This window comes from Falco peregrinus, chromosome 1, assembly GCF_023634155.1.
Source record: "Falco peregrinus isolate bFalPer1 chromosome 1, bFalPer1.pri, whole genome shotgun sequence".
Classification (NCBI taxonomy): domain Eukaryota; kingdom Metazoa; phylum Chordata; class Aves; order Falconiformes; family Falconidae; genus Falco; species Falco peregrinus.
Genome location: NC_073721.1, coordinates 124,451,961 through 124,465,299, shown reverse-complemented (window position 1 = coordinate 124,465,299; position 13,339 = coordinate 124,451,961). Strand labels below are relative to the sequence as shown.

Below are 13,339 nucleotides of genomic sequence, written 5' to 3'. Positions count from 1 at the left end.
ATGGCCATTAGCATAGAAATGAGATGCAGCTTCCTGGCTGCTGGCCAACCCCACCCGGGCTGGTGTGCAGCTCTTCTCTGTAGCAGCTGAAACAATAGTGCCCGGCTGATAACAGGGGTCCTGGCATTTGCTGCTGAAAGGCAAGTGACAAATAGGAGCAAGCATTCTGCTCTATGAGTTTGTTACGGTCATTTGGGATGTATATAAAAATCTCATGTGGGTCAGCAGAGATCTAGCCCCTCCAAGCAATGCCCTGTAAAGCAGTTGTGCTCCGATGCCTCTCCTTACACCCAGTGATTTATTTCCAGACTGAAAACAGTATCCCAGGTAGTCACTTGCATTCAAGTTTTGTTGCTGTTTTACAGGAGATGCTACAAAAGCTTTTGTCTCTGTAACTGTAAATAAACTTGTAAACCTGTTTTAAAAATAGCATTTTGTAGCTGGTGCATGAATTTTTAATGCATCTTCTGCAAACCAGCTGGTCTTGGCAAGGGTCACAGTGTTTCCTAGGCATTTAACATAAAACTGTGCTTCAAAGCCACATTATAGGGTCGTTGAAGAGTAATATTTTACTTAACAGCCTCATAACTGAATTATTTATAACTTCCCATGTTTTATTCATGATAAATATTAATACTAGTGTCTTTAAGAGTAGAGGTTATTGCTGCAGTTTTACCTATAAGAGGTGATATTATTGAAATAAAGGAATGGCAATGAATTCTGTAGCCAGCAGAGCTAAGTTTGTGCCAGGGCTGTTCTCATTCACACCTCCCTCTTCTTATCAGCCCTGTCAGCCACCGAAAAACCTTAGTGCTGAGCATCTGTACATTTGAAAGGAATTTTCCTCCAGGCATCTGAATCTATGCCTTTTTTTCTTTCTTTCTTTCTTTGCTGTCCCCCCCGTCATCGTATGTCGTCCATCGTTTTCGTCATCTCCCCCACCGCACTTTATTAAGGAGCTTTGTGTCTTTCTCATTAATTCTTGGATTCGTTTCTTGCTGAGAGTTTGTAAGCTGTGGTTGCAAGATGCTCACCCTAGCCTGGATCTCCAAATGGCAGCCTTGAAATATTATGCAGGCTCCTCGAGCTCTCCTGCCACGGGCAACCCTGGACCCTCCCATTTTTTGAAGCATCCCTTGCCACCTTGGAAGGGGAATCACCTGGTGTGGGAGAACCTCTGGCAGCCTTTGGGCTCCTTCCCACATGGCTGAGTACTCTGGGGCACAGGCAGTCTTGTTTCAAGGCCAATCCTAAATGAATTTGGTAAATTGCCATTCCATCATCGGGCTCCATCCCTTACCAGAGAAGATATTTGCATTAGCTTTCATTTTGGGAAAGGAAAATAGAATTTTGCATGATCTTTTGCCTTGTCTTGGTGCATTCTCATCTGGCTGGAGCATTGCACAGCCACCTCCTGGTCCTGCTCCCATCAGTGCATCCCAGTGTGGGGCTGGCTGCCCATCCCACCCTCACAGCTGCAAAACCTTCCCAGCTTTACAGCCGCACGGGGCTAGGGCTTTGCTCCATGTTACTCGATCAGCTTAACAAATCTGCAGTCAGCGGGTTGAGAGCAGTGGTTGTGGGAGCAGTGTGGGTTAACGCAACACATATTTAATGTATGATTGCTAATGGCCATCTCCCATCTGCCTGAGCCCAACTGGAGTTTGCAGATGAATGATTAAGCTGCCCTGACACATACGCAGCTTGTTCCTTAGCAGAGGTACATTATTACACTTGATGCATGTAGGAGGGGACGAGGCTGTCTTGCTGGGGAGACGGGTATTATCGGGCTGGGGTGGCAGAGCAGGGGGCTCTCTTGGAGTTTATTTTGTATGATAATATGAGTGATCTTCCCACAGATGCGGCACTATAAATGAATCATGAGCTGAATAACCACTGGGATGTTTATTAGCTTCGAATATGTTTATTGCAGAGTCAACAGGCAGCACCTTCCAATTAATTAATAGTAATAATTACTGTATTATTTATGTAGCTTTAACAGCATGCCAGAGTTTCCACACAATGGTTACAGCTGTGGCTATGCTGAAACAGGCTGATCTGTATTTATCCTTTGTGGGCACGCTGAGGTTTGTCATTTGCTGTCGGGTGGTCCCATCCCCAAAAGCTTCTGTTTGCTGAGCTGCTGAGCTCTTGGCAGCTACTCTTTCCACCAGCTGAAGCCTGTTGCTCCACAGTGTGGGGATGTGACCATTCCTTCTGCAGTGCCAGAAGGCAGAGTATGCAATGAGCTGGAGTACCTGCCAAACAGTGATGGAAGTCAAGGGCTGTAAGTTTTACTAGGATATCTGGGAACTCTTTTGGTCAAGATATTTAATGAAAATGAGTTTAGGAGTCAAGCTATGCACATCAAAAGGATATTTACAGCAGATAAGACATTGGCAGCAATAGAAAGGATAGGTATCTCTTTTCTGATGTGAGCTTGGATCCAAAGCCTGCTGAAACTGTTGAGAATGACCTCCCATAGGTGCCAGTGCAGTGCCTGTGTATCTCGCTGCCCCCATAGACCTTGCTGTGGAGCTTGCTAAGTCGATCAGTTCAATGCACAGAAGCAGACATATAGCAAGAATTTGCCACTAGTCCTGTTTCTCCACACCGGAGGTTGGTTAGGCTGCAAACCAGCCTTCTGGTTTTGCATTACAATCCCATTTGCTAACTCTGGGGAATAAGGGTGTTTCTAGGTCATGTGAACTTGTTGGCAGTGGATCTCTCCTTACACGTGTATATTTTTGTCTCTCTTTTTGTCTTCCAGCAATGTCTGACTTCCATATCCACCCTCAGAATGCAGTGGTGGAAGAAGGTGGTGTAGCAAGATTCCAGTGCCAGATCCACGGTTTGCCTGAGCCAGTGATCCTCTGGCAAAAGAACCGCATGCCGGTCAACACAGACAATGAAAGGTAGGACATGTTCAAGCCATGTACTGCTGATCTTCCTTTCTCCAGGTGGAAAAAATTGGCCAGGCTTGCTATTGCCCTCACAGTTATGCTAGGACACAACTAACCTGAGCTGAGGGTCTTGGCCAGCATTTCTGCCATGGAAGACTCGGGCAGTTAATGTTGTCTGGGTTGTCTGGGCTCCTTCTGGCCAAACACTGTGTAGAAATACTGCATCTCCCAGGAAAGGTAGATAAAGCCCATTAGCTGATTTTGGAGGAAGCAAGGGCTTGCACTGACCTTCTCTAATCAGCCCTGCTCCAGGTTTACTTTCAAGTGTGGAAGAGCCCACCTGGCAATCCTAGCAGAGCCAGGTAGCTTTGGCATCCATCATCCCTCTGTGGCTCCTTTTTGTGCAACTCTTTCTGAGCCAAATCCATGAACTCCTGCAAGTGCTGAATTACACTGTGGCTGCTGGATTTTCCTTTCCAGGTGGACTCCCTTGTGTATGGTGGCAGGGAAGCTCTGCAGAGAGCATCCTGCAGCGCCCTGCGCTGCCATTTCCCATGCAATCCTCCTAAAGAGAAAGCCCAGCTGCCCCCCTGCCTCAGCCTAGACCTGGGACGGCACGTCCTCGCTTCCTGTGTTTGACAGGCTGCTCCGGAAACTTTCCTCATCACGGTTTGATCCTCTGAGCAGCAGTGGGGCCTGGCGGAGGACAGGTGGCAGGAAATGCATGCTTCGTGCCGGCAGCCTCTGGTGGTCTCAGCTGTGGCTCAGGAGCTGCACAACTGATGGTGGGAGACAATAGGTCGCAGCACACCTCGATCACAAATTGATGTCCGTGCATTGGGAATAGGCAAAACCAGGAAGCTGTAAATATTTCCCTGAAAGCCCCTATTCTTAAAAATGTCAGTTCTGCAGCAGAACATGGTTGACTTCTTTGGAGGCAGGAGAAAACATGAGGGCTGGAACAATGCCTGACCTTTTCAGCATTGTGGCGAACTTACAGTAGAAGGACCCAAGAGGCCCAACTCTGCCATGGAAAACTGCAACTGTCAGGTTTTGTTTTTCCTTGTGTTTTTCATCTGAGCTTTTTTTAGCCCAGCACAAGGTTAATTCATTAAACTTGATCTCCTCTGAAGGCTTCTTACTCGTACAAGTGCTGAACTGGGGATGTGGTGGAGCAGGGCAACTGGTCCAAGGTGGTGTCAGCAGAGATAAGGGGTGCAGAACTGGACCTGATGCCTTGTGTACATCCTGCTGAGATGTTGCAGGACAGGTGAAGTTCCCTTGAAGTCCTTCATGTGTTATTGCTCCTTTCCACTTGAGCCCAGGGTCACAGGTATGGAGATGGTCAGAGATGTGGCAGCGTGACCAGAACTTCTTTTCTTCAAGGCTGAGGAGCCAAGACTTCTGTCCAACTCACACAGACCCAAGCTGCGCTATCCCCACTGCTTCTTTTCTGGGGCACGGAGCTTGCCCAGGCCCTGGAGGATGTGGGCTAGGAGCAGTTTCCCTACATTCAGTGTCCTAAGTTTTTAACAGATTTGGCTTTTTGTGGGAGTAAAGTTACCGGGGAACGTTTTTATTGTCAGCTCATTAGATTGATCTCTGACACCAATGGGCTTGGGTGATGAGGGTTGCTTCTCTAACTGAATTGGATTGCTGCATTAATCATGCTTGGTGCATTTCTGCGTATAAAGTGTATATAAATTTGTATGCTGAGTCTTGCACTTGGAGGCTTTGAAGGCAGAATAATAGCTTTGGAATTGAATCTTCTAATGCTGTGGGCAGATTGTTAACAAAAATGAAGGCTTCTTGTGGTATAATTCATCCAAAACAATGGGCATTTTAAAGTCCCAGGGAGATTGCAATCAACTTCGGGACGTGTAAAACTGATTGCTGTCACGCTGCCTCCGACACAGAGCTGCACGTTTGGAGCCCAGCACAGGGAGCAGGTTATAGGCACTTAACCATATGCTGATATGGAAAAAGATATTCTTCATCTTCCAGACGGAAATGGATTATTAACTCATCACAGTGTAATGACTTAGTACCAGTCAATTCAAACACATGGTTGCCAAGCAACCTGTAATGTATGTATACACATGTGTGTATGCATGCATGATTTAAATGTACCTATGTTTTAAATATATAAAATATTTATTGATTTATGTGTGCTCACTCAATATCTATTTTAAACATGCATTTCCATACATTTGAGGTTTTAAGGTCATGTGGATTTGAGTTCTGGACCTGGAGTTAGGAGTGTGGAGCACACACTTTGCCTGACACTTGTCCATGGTCACTGTGCTTCAGCTGATGAGTGATAACTCCCACATCAGCTGTGTTCACATGCAAATGCACTACCAAAGCTTTTCCACAGGTTGAATAGGAAGCATCTACTTTGTAGCCTTCCAGCAAAAGTCATCCTTTCTCAAGGATGCATCAGAAGATAAAGAAAGGGAACGTACCCTCCTATAAAAGAAGACCAGAGGCTCAAGTATCCAAAGAAATAAAGGACTGATGCAGTGATAAGCAGGGGCTCAACCTGCTGGGGGCTGCATCACTGAGGTGGTATTGGCACCTCTGTGCTGGGATGCGGGGAGCCAGCCTGCCTCACCCAGATGGCTGTGCAGCCTGCTTTCAAGTCATGTCCTGCCTTTGTAAGTTTTTGTTTCTGCTTTTCTTTTCCCACAGATACACGCTGCTTCCCAAGGGGGTCCTCCAGATTACGGGACTGAGGGCAGAAGACAGTGGGATTTTTCACTGTGTTGCTACCAATATTGCTAATGTGAAGTTCAGCCGGGAGGCCAGACTCACCGTGTCAGGTTCGTACCAGTAAATGCTGTTGTGACTTGTCTTTCTGTCATCTTCTTCACACTGCTGTTCTGGACCAGGACAGTTTAAGAAAGCTTCAAGCTAAGAGCACCGAGAAGCATTCCTCTGTCCAGCCATAACACTTTTCCTGTTCTGAATTGTTATTAGTTCCTGCCAGATCAGTCTATTTGACAGCAGATGAATCTGTCTGTTTGCCTGTAAATTAGCACCAGCTTCTGGGTAGAGGGAGAATGGTGAGAAAATGAGTTACAGCAGCTTTACATTAAATGAATTATTTTGGAAATGTGAAAGATTCATCATTTCCTTATGAGACCTGCCCACTCTGGAAGTAATTGCAGCACACAGGGTGATCAATTATTTATCTAATGGGGGAATTATTTTCTGTAGGCTGTTAGCATTGCATTGCGACCAAAGTGAGCTAACCTTTCTTTGGAAGATGAGAAGGAGGAGTCCTGAGCACCCCAGGCTGAGTTTTGACTTGGTTCTCCATCCACATTTGAAGACAGTGGCTGAAACAGGTTTTCATCTCTGAAAGCTCCAGCTGAAGAAATGATGGTGCCTTATGGTCTCTTCTCCAAAAAAAGGGGCCAAAGTCATGTATTTGCTGTTTGGTTTCATGCTGCCAGAGGTAGGATGTGATGAAGCTGTAAGGGCAAACTACAGGAACCCACATCCACGCTTTGCATGTGCACAAGTTTGGCCTGTTTGTGAAAGCACACAAAATGGCATGTGGAAGTGATGACATTGGGCACAGTGAAGGAAGGATTAGGGTGCAAATGCACCCACGTTGCCGTAGCTGTGCTGCTCTCCACTGACGTGCCCATTGACCATCCTCTGTTAGTTGTCTGTGTGGGACTCAAGCTGATCTCTTGGAGCCCTTTCGAGCAATAACTCATTAGCCAGTTTCCAAACCTGATGTTAGGTTGTCAACTTCTAGTTAGGCTTTCTTCATTTGTCAGTCTTTTTAATTTAAAATACTTTTGGCTTCAGCAGTCTCTCTTGATGTTTCAGTAGCTGCTCCTAGTATGAAGGAAGTGGGAAGTATTAAGTCAAATCATACAACCCAGCCTGATCAAGCAGCTAGGAGTGAATGACACCTTTGTGCCCTCTTCTTGGAAATGCCTTTTGATATGCTCAATCTCCTTGTATGAAAACAGGACAACTTGCTTCTCCTGGACTTCAGAGCATCTGTGGGTGACCTTCAGAGAAGATAAGAGTGCCAAAGAAGTAGTTGCCTGCAAATTGTGGCTACATCGTGCTGGTAGGGTGGGCTCTGAGATACAGGGCTCGGTGCAGGTCAGAACCCCCCTGAGATGCTGGATACCCACGGTTGTCCTCTGTGACAACAATGGTGATGCATCTGTGGCTTTCTGGTGGGGGACCATCCCAGATTCCATGTGGAAATGGAGGTTAGAGCTCTAGAGGGAAGAGGCATGGGAAGTCTGCACAGGGCTGGTTAGATGTGTGTTTCTCTGAGCATTTTTTATATGCAGTAAAGGGTCTTTCCCCTGAGCTGTGGTCCTCCCGTCCATCAGATACACATAACTGCTGGTACCCAGTGGCTAGACGCTTGCCAGTGTACACTCATACCTCACAGCCTGCCTTCACCCTCCAAAAGGGCTGCCTGGCCAGTGGTCCTAGGGTAGGAGACTTAACACTTGTACCGAGTGTCATATTAGCCTCTGCTGACTGTAAAAAAGTAGCACGTGTGAAATGGGGTAAAGCTGGGGAAAGAGGGTTGCTGTGTATATTGGCTTTGATGGGGAAAGAAAGCAGGCTAACTGGTTCTGAAAGACCTGGGAGCTTTTGATGCCTGTTACTTATCTGTTTTCTTGATCTATGTGAACAGTAGCCGCATGGAGGGAAAAAAAAGAACAGTAAATTATCAACATGGTGAAGTTCTTTGTTTCAATTTACCCGTCTGAGTTATTATTTCTCACAGGGCAGAAAGTGCTAGTTGTTCTCATCTGACCATCCCTTATTTCAGATGGATATTTTCCAGGTTTCCTGTCTGTGAAATATTTGTGGCTTTCTTTTCCTTAAAGCAGTTGGATGATGAATACAGACATCATCCTGTTGATGTGCCTGTTGAAGGGCTTGGACCGTGCTTCAGTGACTGCATGTCAGCAGGGCTGACACAGGACATTTGCATGCTCTCAGCTCATGGAAAACCTATTGCACTGGGTTAAACCCCGGTGAAAAACGTTTATGGTCTGAGGTGTTAGCTAAAAGAACCCAAGTATCTGTTAGACCAGGACGGCAGGTATGTGCTAGCGTGTTAACTCTAGGCTGTGGTGTAGCAGCAGAAGTTATGGTGTGCTGTGGGAGCCTGTGCCACTGCCGCAGGTGGGCAGGAGAGGGAGAGGAGGGTGGCTGCCTGTGGGGGACAAAGGACCCTGCTCGCAGCACTTTCCTTCCTCTCCCTGGCAATGGTGGTGGGGCTGTTGGCAGCGAGCAGCACGGATATGTCTTCCAGTCCTACTGATTGATTATTTTCAAGTGCCTGCTTAGCAGAGATGCTCCCGAGGGGCTGCCTGCCTCTCTGCACTGACACCTTTTCAGTGCAAGCTGTGGCTTTCTCTGCTGCTGTCCTTTTGATCAAGATCTAACTGCCTTTGCCAGCGATGCTCCCGTCACTGCAAGAGTGCCTGTCACGCCTGGCAGTGCCGGGGACCTCCCCATCCTTACTGCGATTGCTGCTGGCAGAGTCCCTGGGGTCCACATGAATCATTAGAGCCTTTTTCCCTTTCAAAATAAATCCCCAACACATTGCCCTGAACCCTGTTGTGCTCCAGCAGCACTCGCCTGCCACGAGCCCCTCATTTTCTCACTTCTTCCTTCCTTCCTGACCCTGAATCAAAGGGATTTTCTGGTTGGAGAAGGAAACCTCTTCCTCGACAGTTGGGCACAATCAGCCCTTTTGCATGGTGCTGGCATCTGACAGCCATATCCCTGCCGTTTCACTGTCCCTTCTGACCCTGGAGCTGGCACTGCCGTGGGTGTTGGGTTCGCAGCAAAGCTGTGGGACCATTACATGGCCTTTGCAAGAGAAGGTGAGCAGTGGTGGAAATACCTCTTCCAGAGCTGGGCAGGATTTGGCCCACGTCAGAGAGCTGAGCCCACAACTGAAAACCCGAATGCCTATTAGTACTCAGAGTATAAATCAATGAGTATGGGGTTTTAAATATTTTATTGTTAAAATAGAGTGTTTTATAAATTCTGCTTTGGTCTCAGCTCCCATTCACTGATATTCTTGGATGACCTTGGACAATTCATTTCATTTCTCTGCGTTTTGAAATACTGAAATCACTATATAATACAATGATAATATCATATTATTCTAAGCGTGAACATTTAGTATTGTGATTTAGAACAATAAATCTACATGGATTTTAAAGGCACTCTGAAGTACTGAGGGGGAAGGTATTGTTTTTCAGATCTCTTGGGGTTAACCAGCCGGTCATATGAATTTATTGTGCATTCTGGTTCTCATCAAAAAATCTGCATTTTATGGCTTGCAGTGAAATGCATTTAGTGAGAAAGTCAGCTCTTAAGTCACACTGACACGGTGATTTTTCTTGGATTTTGCCCATTTAGACACAACCTCAGAGTTGCTTTATCCCTCCCCATTTAGCCCCTGTAGGAACAATGAACAAACGAGCCGCTCTGATCTGTGCTTGCCTTTGGACCACTGCAAAATCCCCCTGCTAACACCCTGACTTCAGCCCCTGAGCTGCTGTGAAAGGGTAAGGCTAAAAAGTGCAGGAAGAAAAGATTTTTTTTCTTGGAGAAAAGCCCTTGCAGATAGTTTCCGGTGGATGACTTCTTTTTAACAAGCTTTTTGGATATCAGAAAGTCCATGTACAGGAGTCAGTGTGGGTTGGTCCCTACAACAAAGCCTGGCCCATGGCGAAGCACAGCTCTCCAGTCCTCCCTGTGCCACTCTCCTGCTTGGAGGCAAGCGACCAGTCCAGGTATTTCTCTCTACAGGTGTACAGAGCATTTTTGCCAGCAGCAGCTGTCAGATTGTTGAAATTCCTTAAACACTGCTTTACCTCAGCATTTCTGGAGTATAAACCAGCTCTTGCAAGAAATGGGGAGAAGACTAATGCAGAGGTTGTCAGTGTTCCTGTTTACTGATGGAGAACTGAGAATATCTCCTCTTTTTCCTCCTCTTCTGCTCCCAGCAAATGGGACTGAAGGCTGAAAGGACCTTTGGCATGGGGATAAGGCACTTTTTAGGGACTCAGGAGATGCAGGTTTAGCTGTGATATACCTGACACAGGATGATGTTTTTCTCCTGTAGTCTCCTCCTGTCTGGTGAAATGTGGTTTCTTTTGCTTGTCTTGTGCCTGTCTGGTTTGCAGAGTTCTTGTGCCAGGGCTTTATTGTATTATGAGTCTGTGCATCACCTTGTACGATGGGTTTCATTCTTGGTTGCTGCCACTTGGTGCTACTGTAGTGCAAATAAATTATTAGTGATTTCATCGTGAGCAATAATGGTATCACAACACCAGAGTGGACCAGGACGGGAGTGCTGTAAAAGACAGGGAAATGACCACCCTGTAGGTTTTAGTCATCAGAGGAGTTTTCTTGAGTTTCCTTTCAAAAAGATCCTCAGCAGGAGTCAGGGACTGGCACCTCCATCACTCTCTGTGTCCCAGGACAGGGCTTTTGAAGCAAATGACATGAGCAGCAAGAGAGGATGCTTGCAGAGAGGCAGATTCAGGCATTATGGACTGCATGGATTACTTTATGGCTTGAGATGCTGAAAGATAAAGCAACTCCTTCATTTATTTGCATTCCTGTCTACACGAGCTGTTCTACAGCTTGTGTCCTCCCTGTATACCATGTTTTTCCTGCACATCTACTCTCTGCAGTTCACAGTGAGTTCCTTCTTTATCCTGCCTTATCTGGGTGTTAACAGGGCTGCTTGTGACTGGGTTGGTTGGCTGAGGGATTTTCCCCAGCAATATCATCACACACTTAAAACACGTCAGACAGTGTGATTGTCACACAGACATTGTGCTCCTTTTGTTTCATGTACATCTCAAATTTACTGAGGCTTACACTAGCCACATCATATGCATGAAACTCTCAGTGTTTCCATTAAACAAGAGAGGATCAGGTGCATTTTAATGATGCTGCTGTCCTTGCAGGCTCACACTCCGCTGTTTACAAGGACCCCATGATTCTTGTCGGTCCAGAGAACCTCACACTGACAGTGCACCAGACTGCTGTGCTGGAGTGCATCGCAACGGGCAATCCCCGGCCCATCGTCTCCTGGAGCCGCCTAGGTAAGCCCCGGGGTGACCGGTATTTCCTCCTCCATTGCTGTTCTGTGGGAAATAGGTAGGTGCTACTGACTATTTTATGCAACAAGTGATTCACCCTTTCCCTTCCCACTGAAGTTAATTGTAGGCTTGAAGTGCTTTTTATTCTTATGTCTACCCTTTGTTTTTTCTCTCTGCCAAGATCCTGTTTTCACCTGTTAGAGAAGTGGGTTGGTTAAACCTGTAGATGTTTCATGAAAGGTAATAATTTAATCTTTTCTCAAGTGACAGCATCTCCTTCTGCTGCATCAAAACCATCACCACTGTTGGCCTAGAGAAGCAAAATCATGCACAAACACATCTTTCACGTAAAACAGACTTGAAAGAAACTTGCTGCCTGTTCAGGGGGTTTTAAACAAATGTTGAGGGAAAAAGAGTGTTTTAAGTAGTGTGTCTGAAGCTCTGAAAAAACAAATGCTTGCTGCTGGAGTCCTTGATACTTATTTAATCAGCATGAAAACCAGAGGCACTGTCCGATGGCATCATACAAGTGAGGAAGAGAAAAGTGCCATGTTTCTCTCCGTCTAAAAGCAAGGGTTATTTTAGGTTCTAACTTTGTGATAGCAGCTCAGAAACTGTTTTGCTCAGAACAACACTTGCATTGCCCTACAGAAATCTATGCTAAGCAAAGAGCTGATGTATTTTGTTTTATCTTCTGGAGCTTATAACTCTGCCTGTGTGCACTGTAAGGCTGGGTTCAGTTAGTATTGCCCAAGCCTTTGTGGTCTGTGAAGTCATGTCATTTTTGGGATGCTAATCTTCCCGAGTGCCCCAAGGTGGCTGTGAAGCACAAACAGGGGTAATCCTGTCTCGTGCTGCTGTGCTGGATGTGGCACTTCACCCCCGTGGCTCTCCAAGAGTCCGGGTCCAGCTCATGGGAAGGGTGACTTCCTGCTCCAGAGATTTCTGCCAGGGGATGAGGACATGTATCCAGTATCAATCACAAAATTTTTCCGTGTTCGCCCTCCTGCTTGCATTCTCTGGTGGCTTTTAAAATCAGCCTGTGTCTGCCACTGACTGGTTTTTTTTTTCCTGCGGAGCCATAACCATCAGATTGATGCTGTTTTAAAAATTCCCCAGATACGCTGTATCACTGTTTTGGTTCTCTTGGACACAAGGCGGCTCTATGTTAGCGCTCAACTATAATAAACTACTTTATAATTGCCTTAATTATAAGTGCTTATTACCTTCTTCAAAACGCTTGTCTCTATAGAGCAGTGCAATAATGAAGATGTAATAGCTTTGTGCAATGTTTGTCTGGATGGTCTGAGCTCAGCATTGCCTTCCACCAAAAATAAATACCCTCTCCATGCTGCTTTGCAGCACAGCAGCAGAATTAGAGCTACTGAATGGGAAAGAGATCCTGTTATTTTCCCTCCCCTCCAGCAGGAATGTTTCCTGTCCAAGGCATCACAAGATCTTGTTTAATATTACACTGATCTTGACAGCGATGTGGCACGCAGGCTCTCTGATGAGGTGGTGGATTTGTCATCTCTTTGTAGCCATTTGGAAGCACTTTCATGTCTTGTGTCTATGTGATCAGGAGGAAGGAGAGGGGTTTGTGCTGGACAGGGATGTCCTCCAAGCATCTATTGTCTGTACATGTGGCTTCGTCCCATGTGAAAGTCTTCTTCCTGAAGTTACTCCTACAGAGATGGTTTAGCTTGAATAGCCAGGTTATTTACTCAGCTTAGAAAAACACCACTTCTAATCCACTGCCAGAAATAAAATCCTTGGCCACGAAGTCTTAGAGACATGCAGCTGATTTAGCAATAGGCCTGAATTAAACAAAAAAAAGTCAATTATGTGTGAACATCTTTCTTGCCTGGTCAAAATAAAGAAGAGTGGTGACATGGACATTGTGCCGGGTCTTCGCACAGAGCATGCTGCTGTTTCGAAGTGTCTCTCTAAACCCCTTTGCTCACAGTTTTGATGTTGTGGCATTTCTTCTATCAGAAAGAAGCAAAAGAACAATTTTGCTTTCACAGCTTTCTGGTGCAGGGGAAAGCAAGCCATAAACAACATTTGCACTTCTTGCTTTGGCTTTGCTAAAACCTGGTTGGTTTTCAGTGGGAAAGGCAGCTATATTTTGCTTGAAGGAAATAATTCAAATTCTGGGCCAGTTTTTGAGTGTCACACAATCAATTTTGAATTTAATTTCCTTGGGAATATGTTGTAGCCCCTGACCAGAAACAGAATTCCTGTGTCTTACCGTGCATGAAATGTCAACATTCATTAGAGAGCAGGCTCTGAGAGAAATGTAAAATCATT

At 45.9% G+C, this 13,339-nt stretch overlaps 1 protein-coding gene across 1 annotated transcript in view; it reads left to right on the top strand.

The window, feature by feature from the left end:
• Window positions 1-13,339, top strand: part of IGDCC3 (immunoglobulin superfamily DCC subclass member 3) — a 112,271-nt gene that overhangs the window by 59,847 nt on the left and 39,085 nt on the right. The window contains exons 3-5 of the mRNA XM_055793760.1: window positions 2,771-2,915; window positions 5,595-5,725; window positions 10,895-11,032. Of these exons, the coding sequence (XP_055649735.1) occupies window positions 2,771-2,915; window positions 5,595-5,725; window positions 10,895-11,032 (414 nt within the window). The remainder of the gene's footprint in view (window positions 1-2,770; window positions 2,916-5,594; window positions 5,726-10,894; window positions 11,033-13,339) is intronic.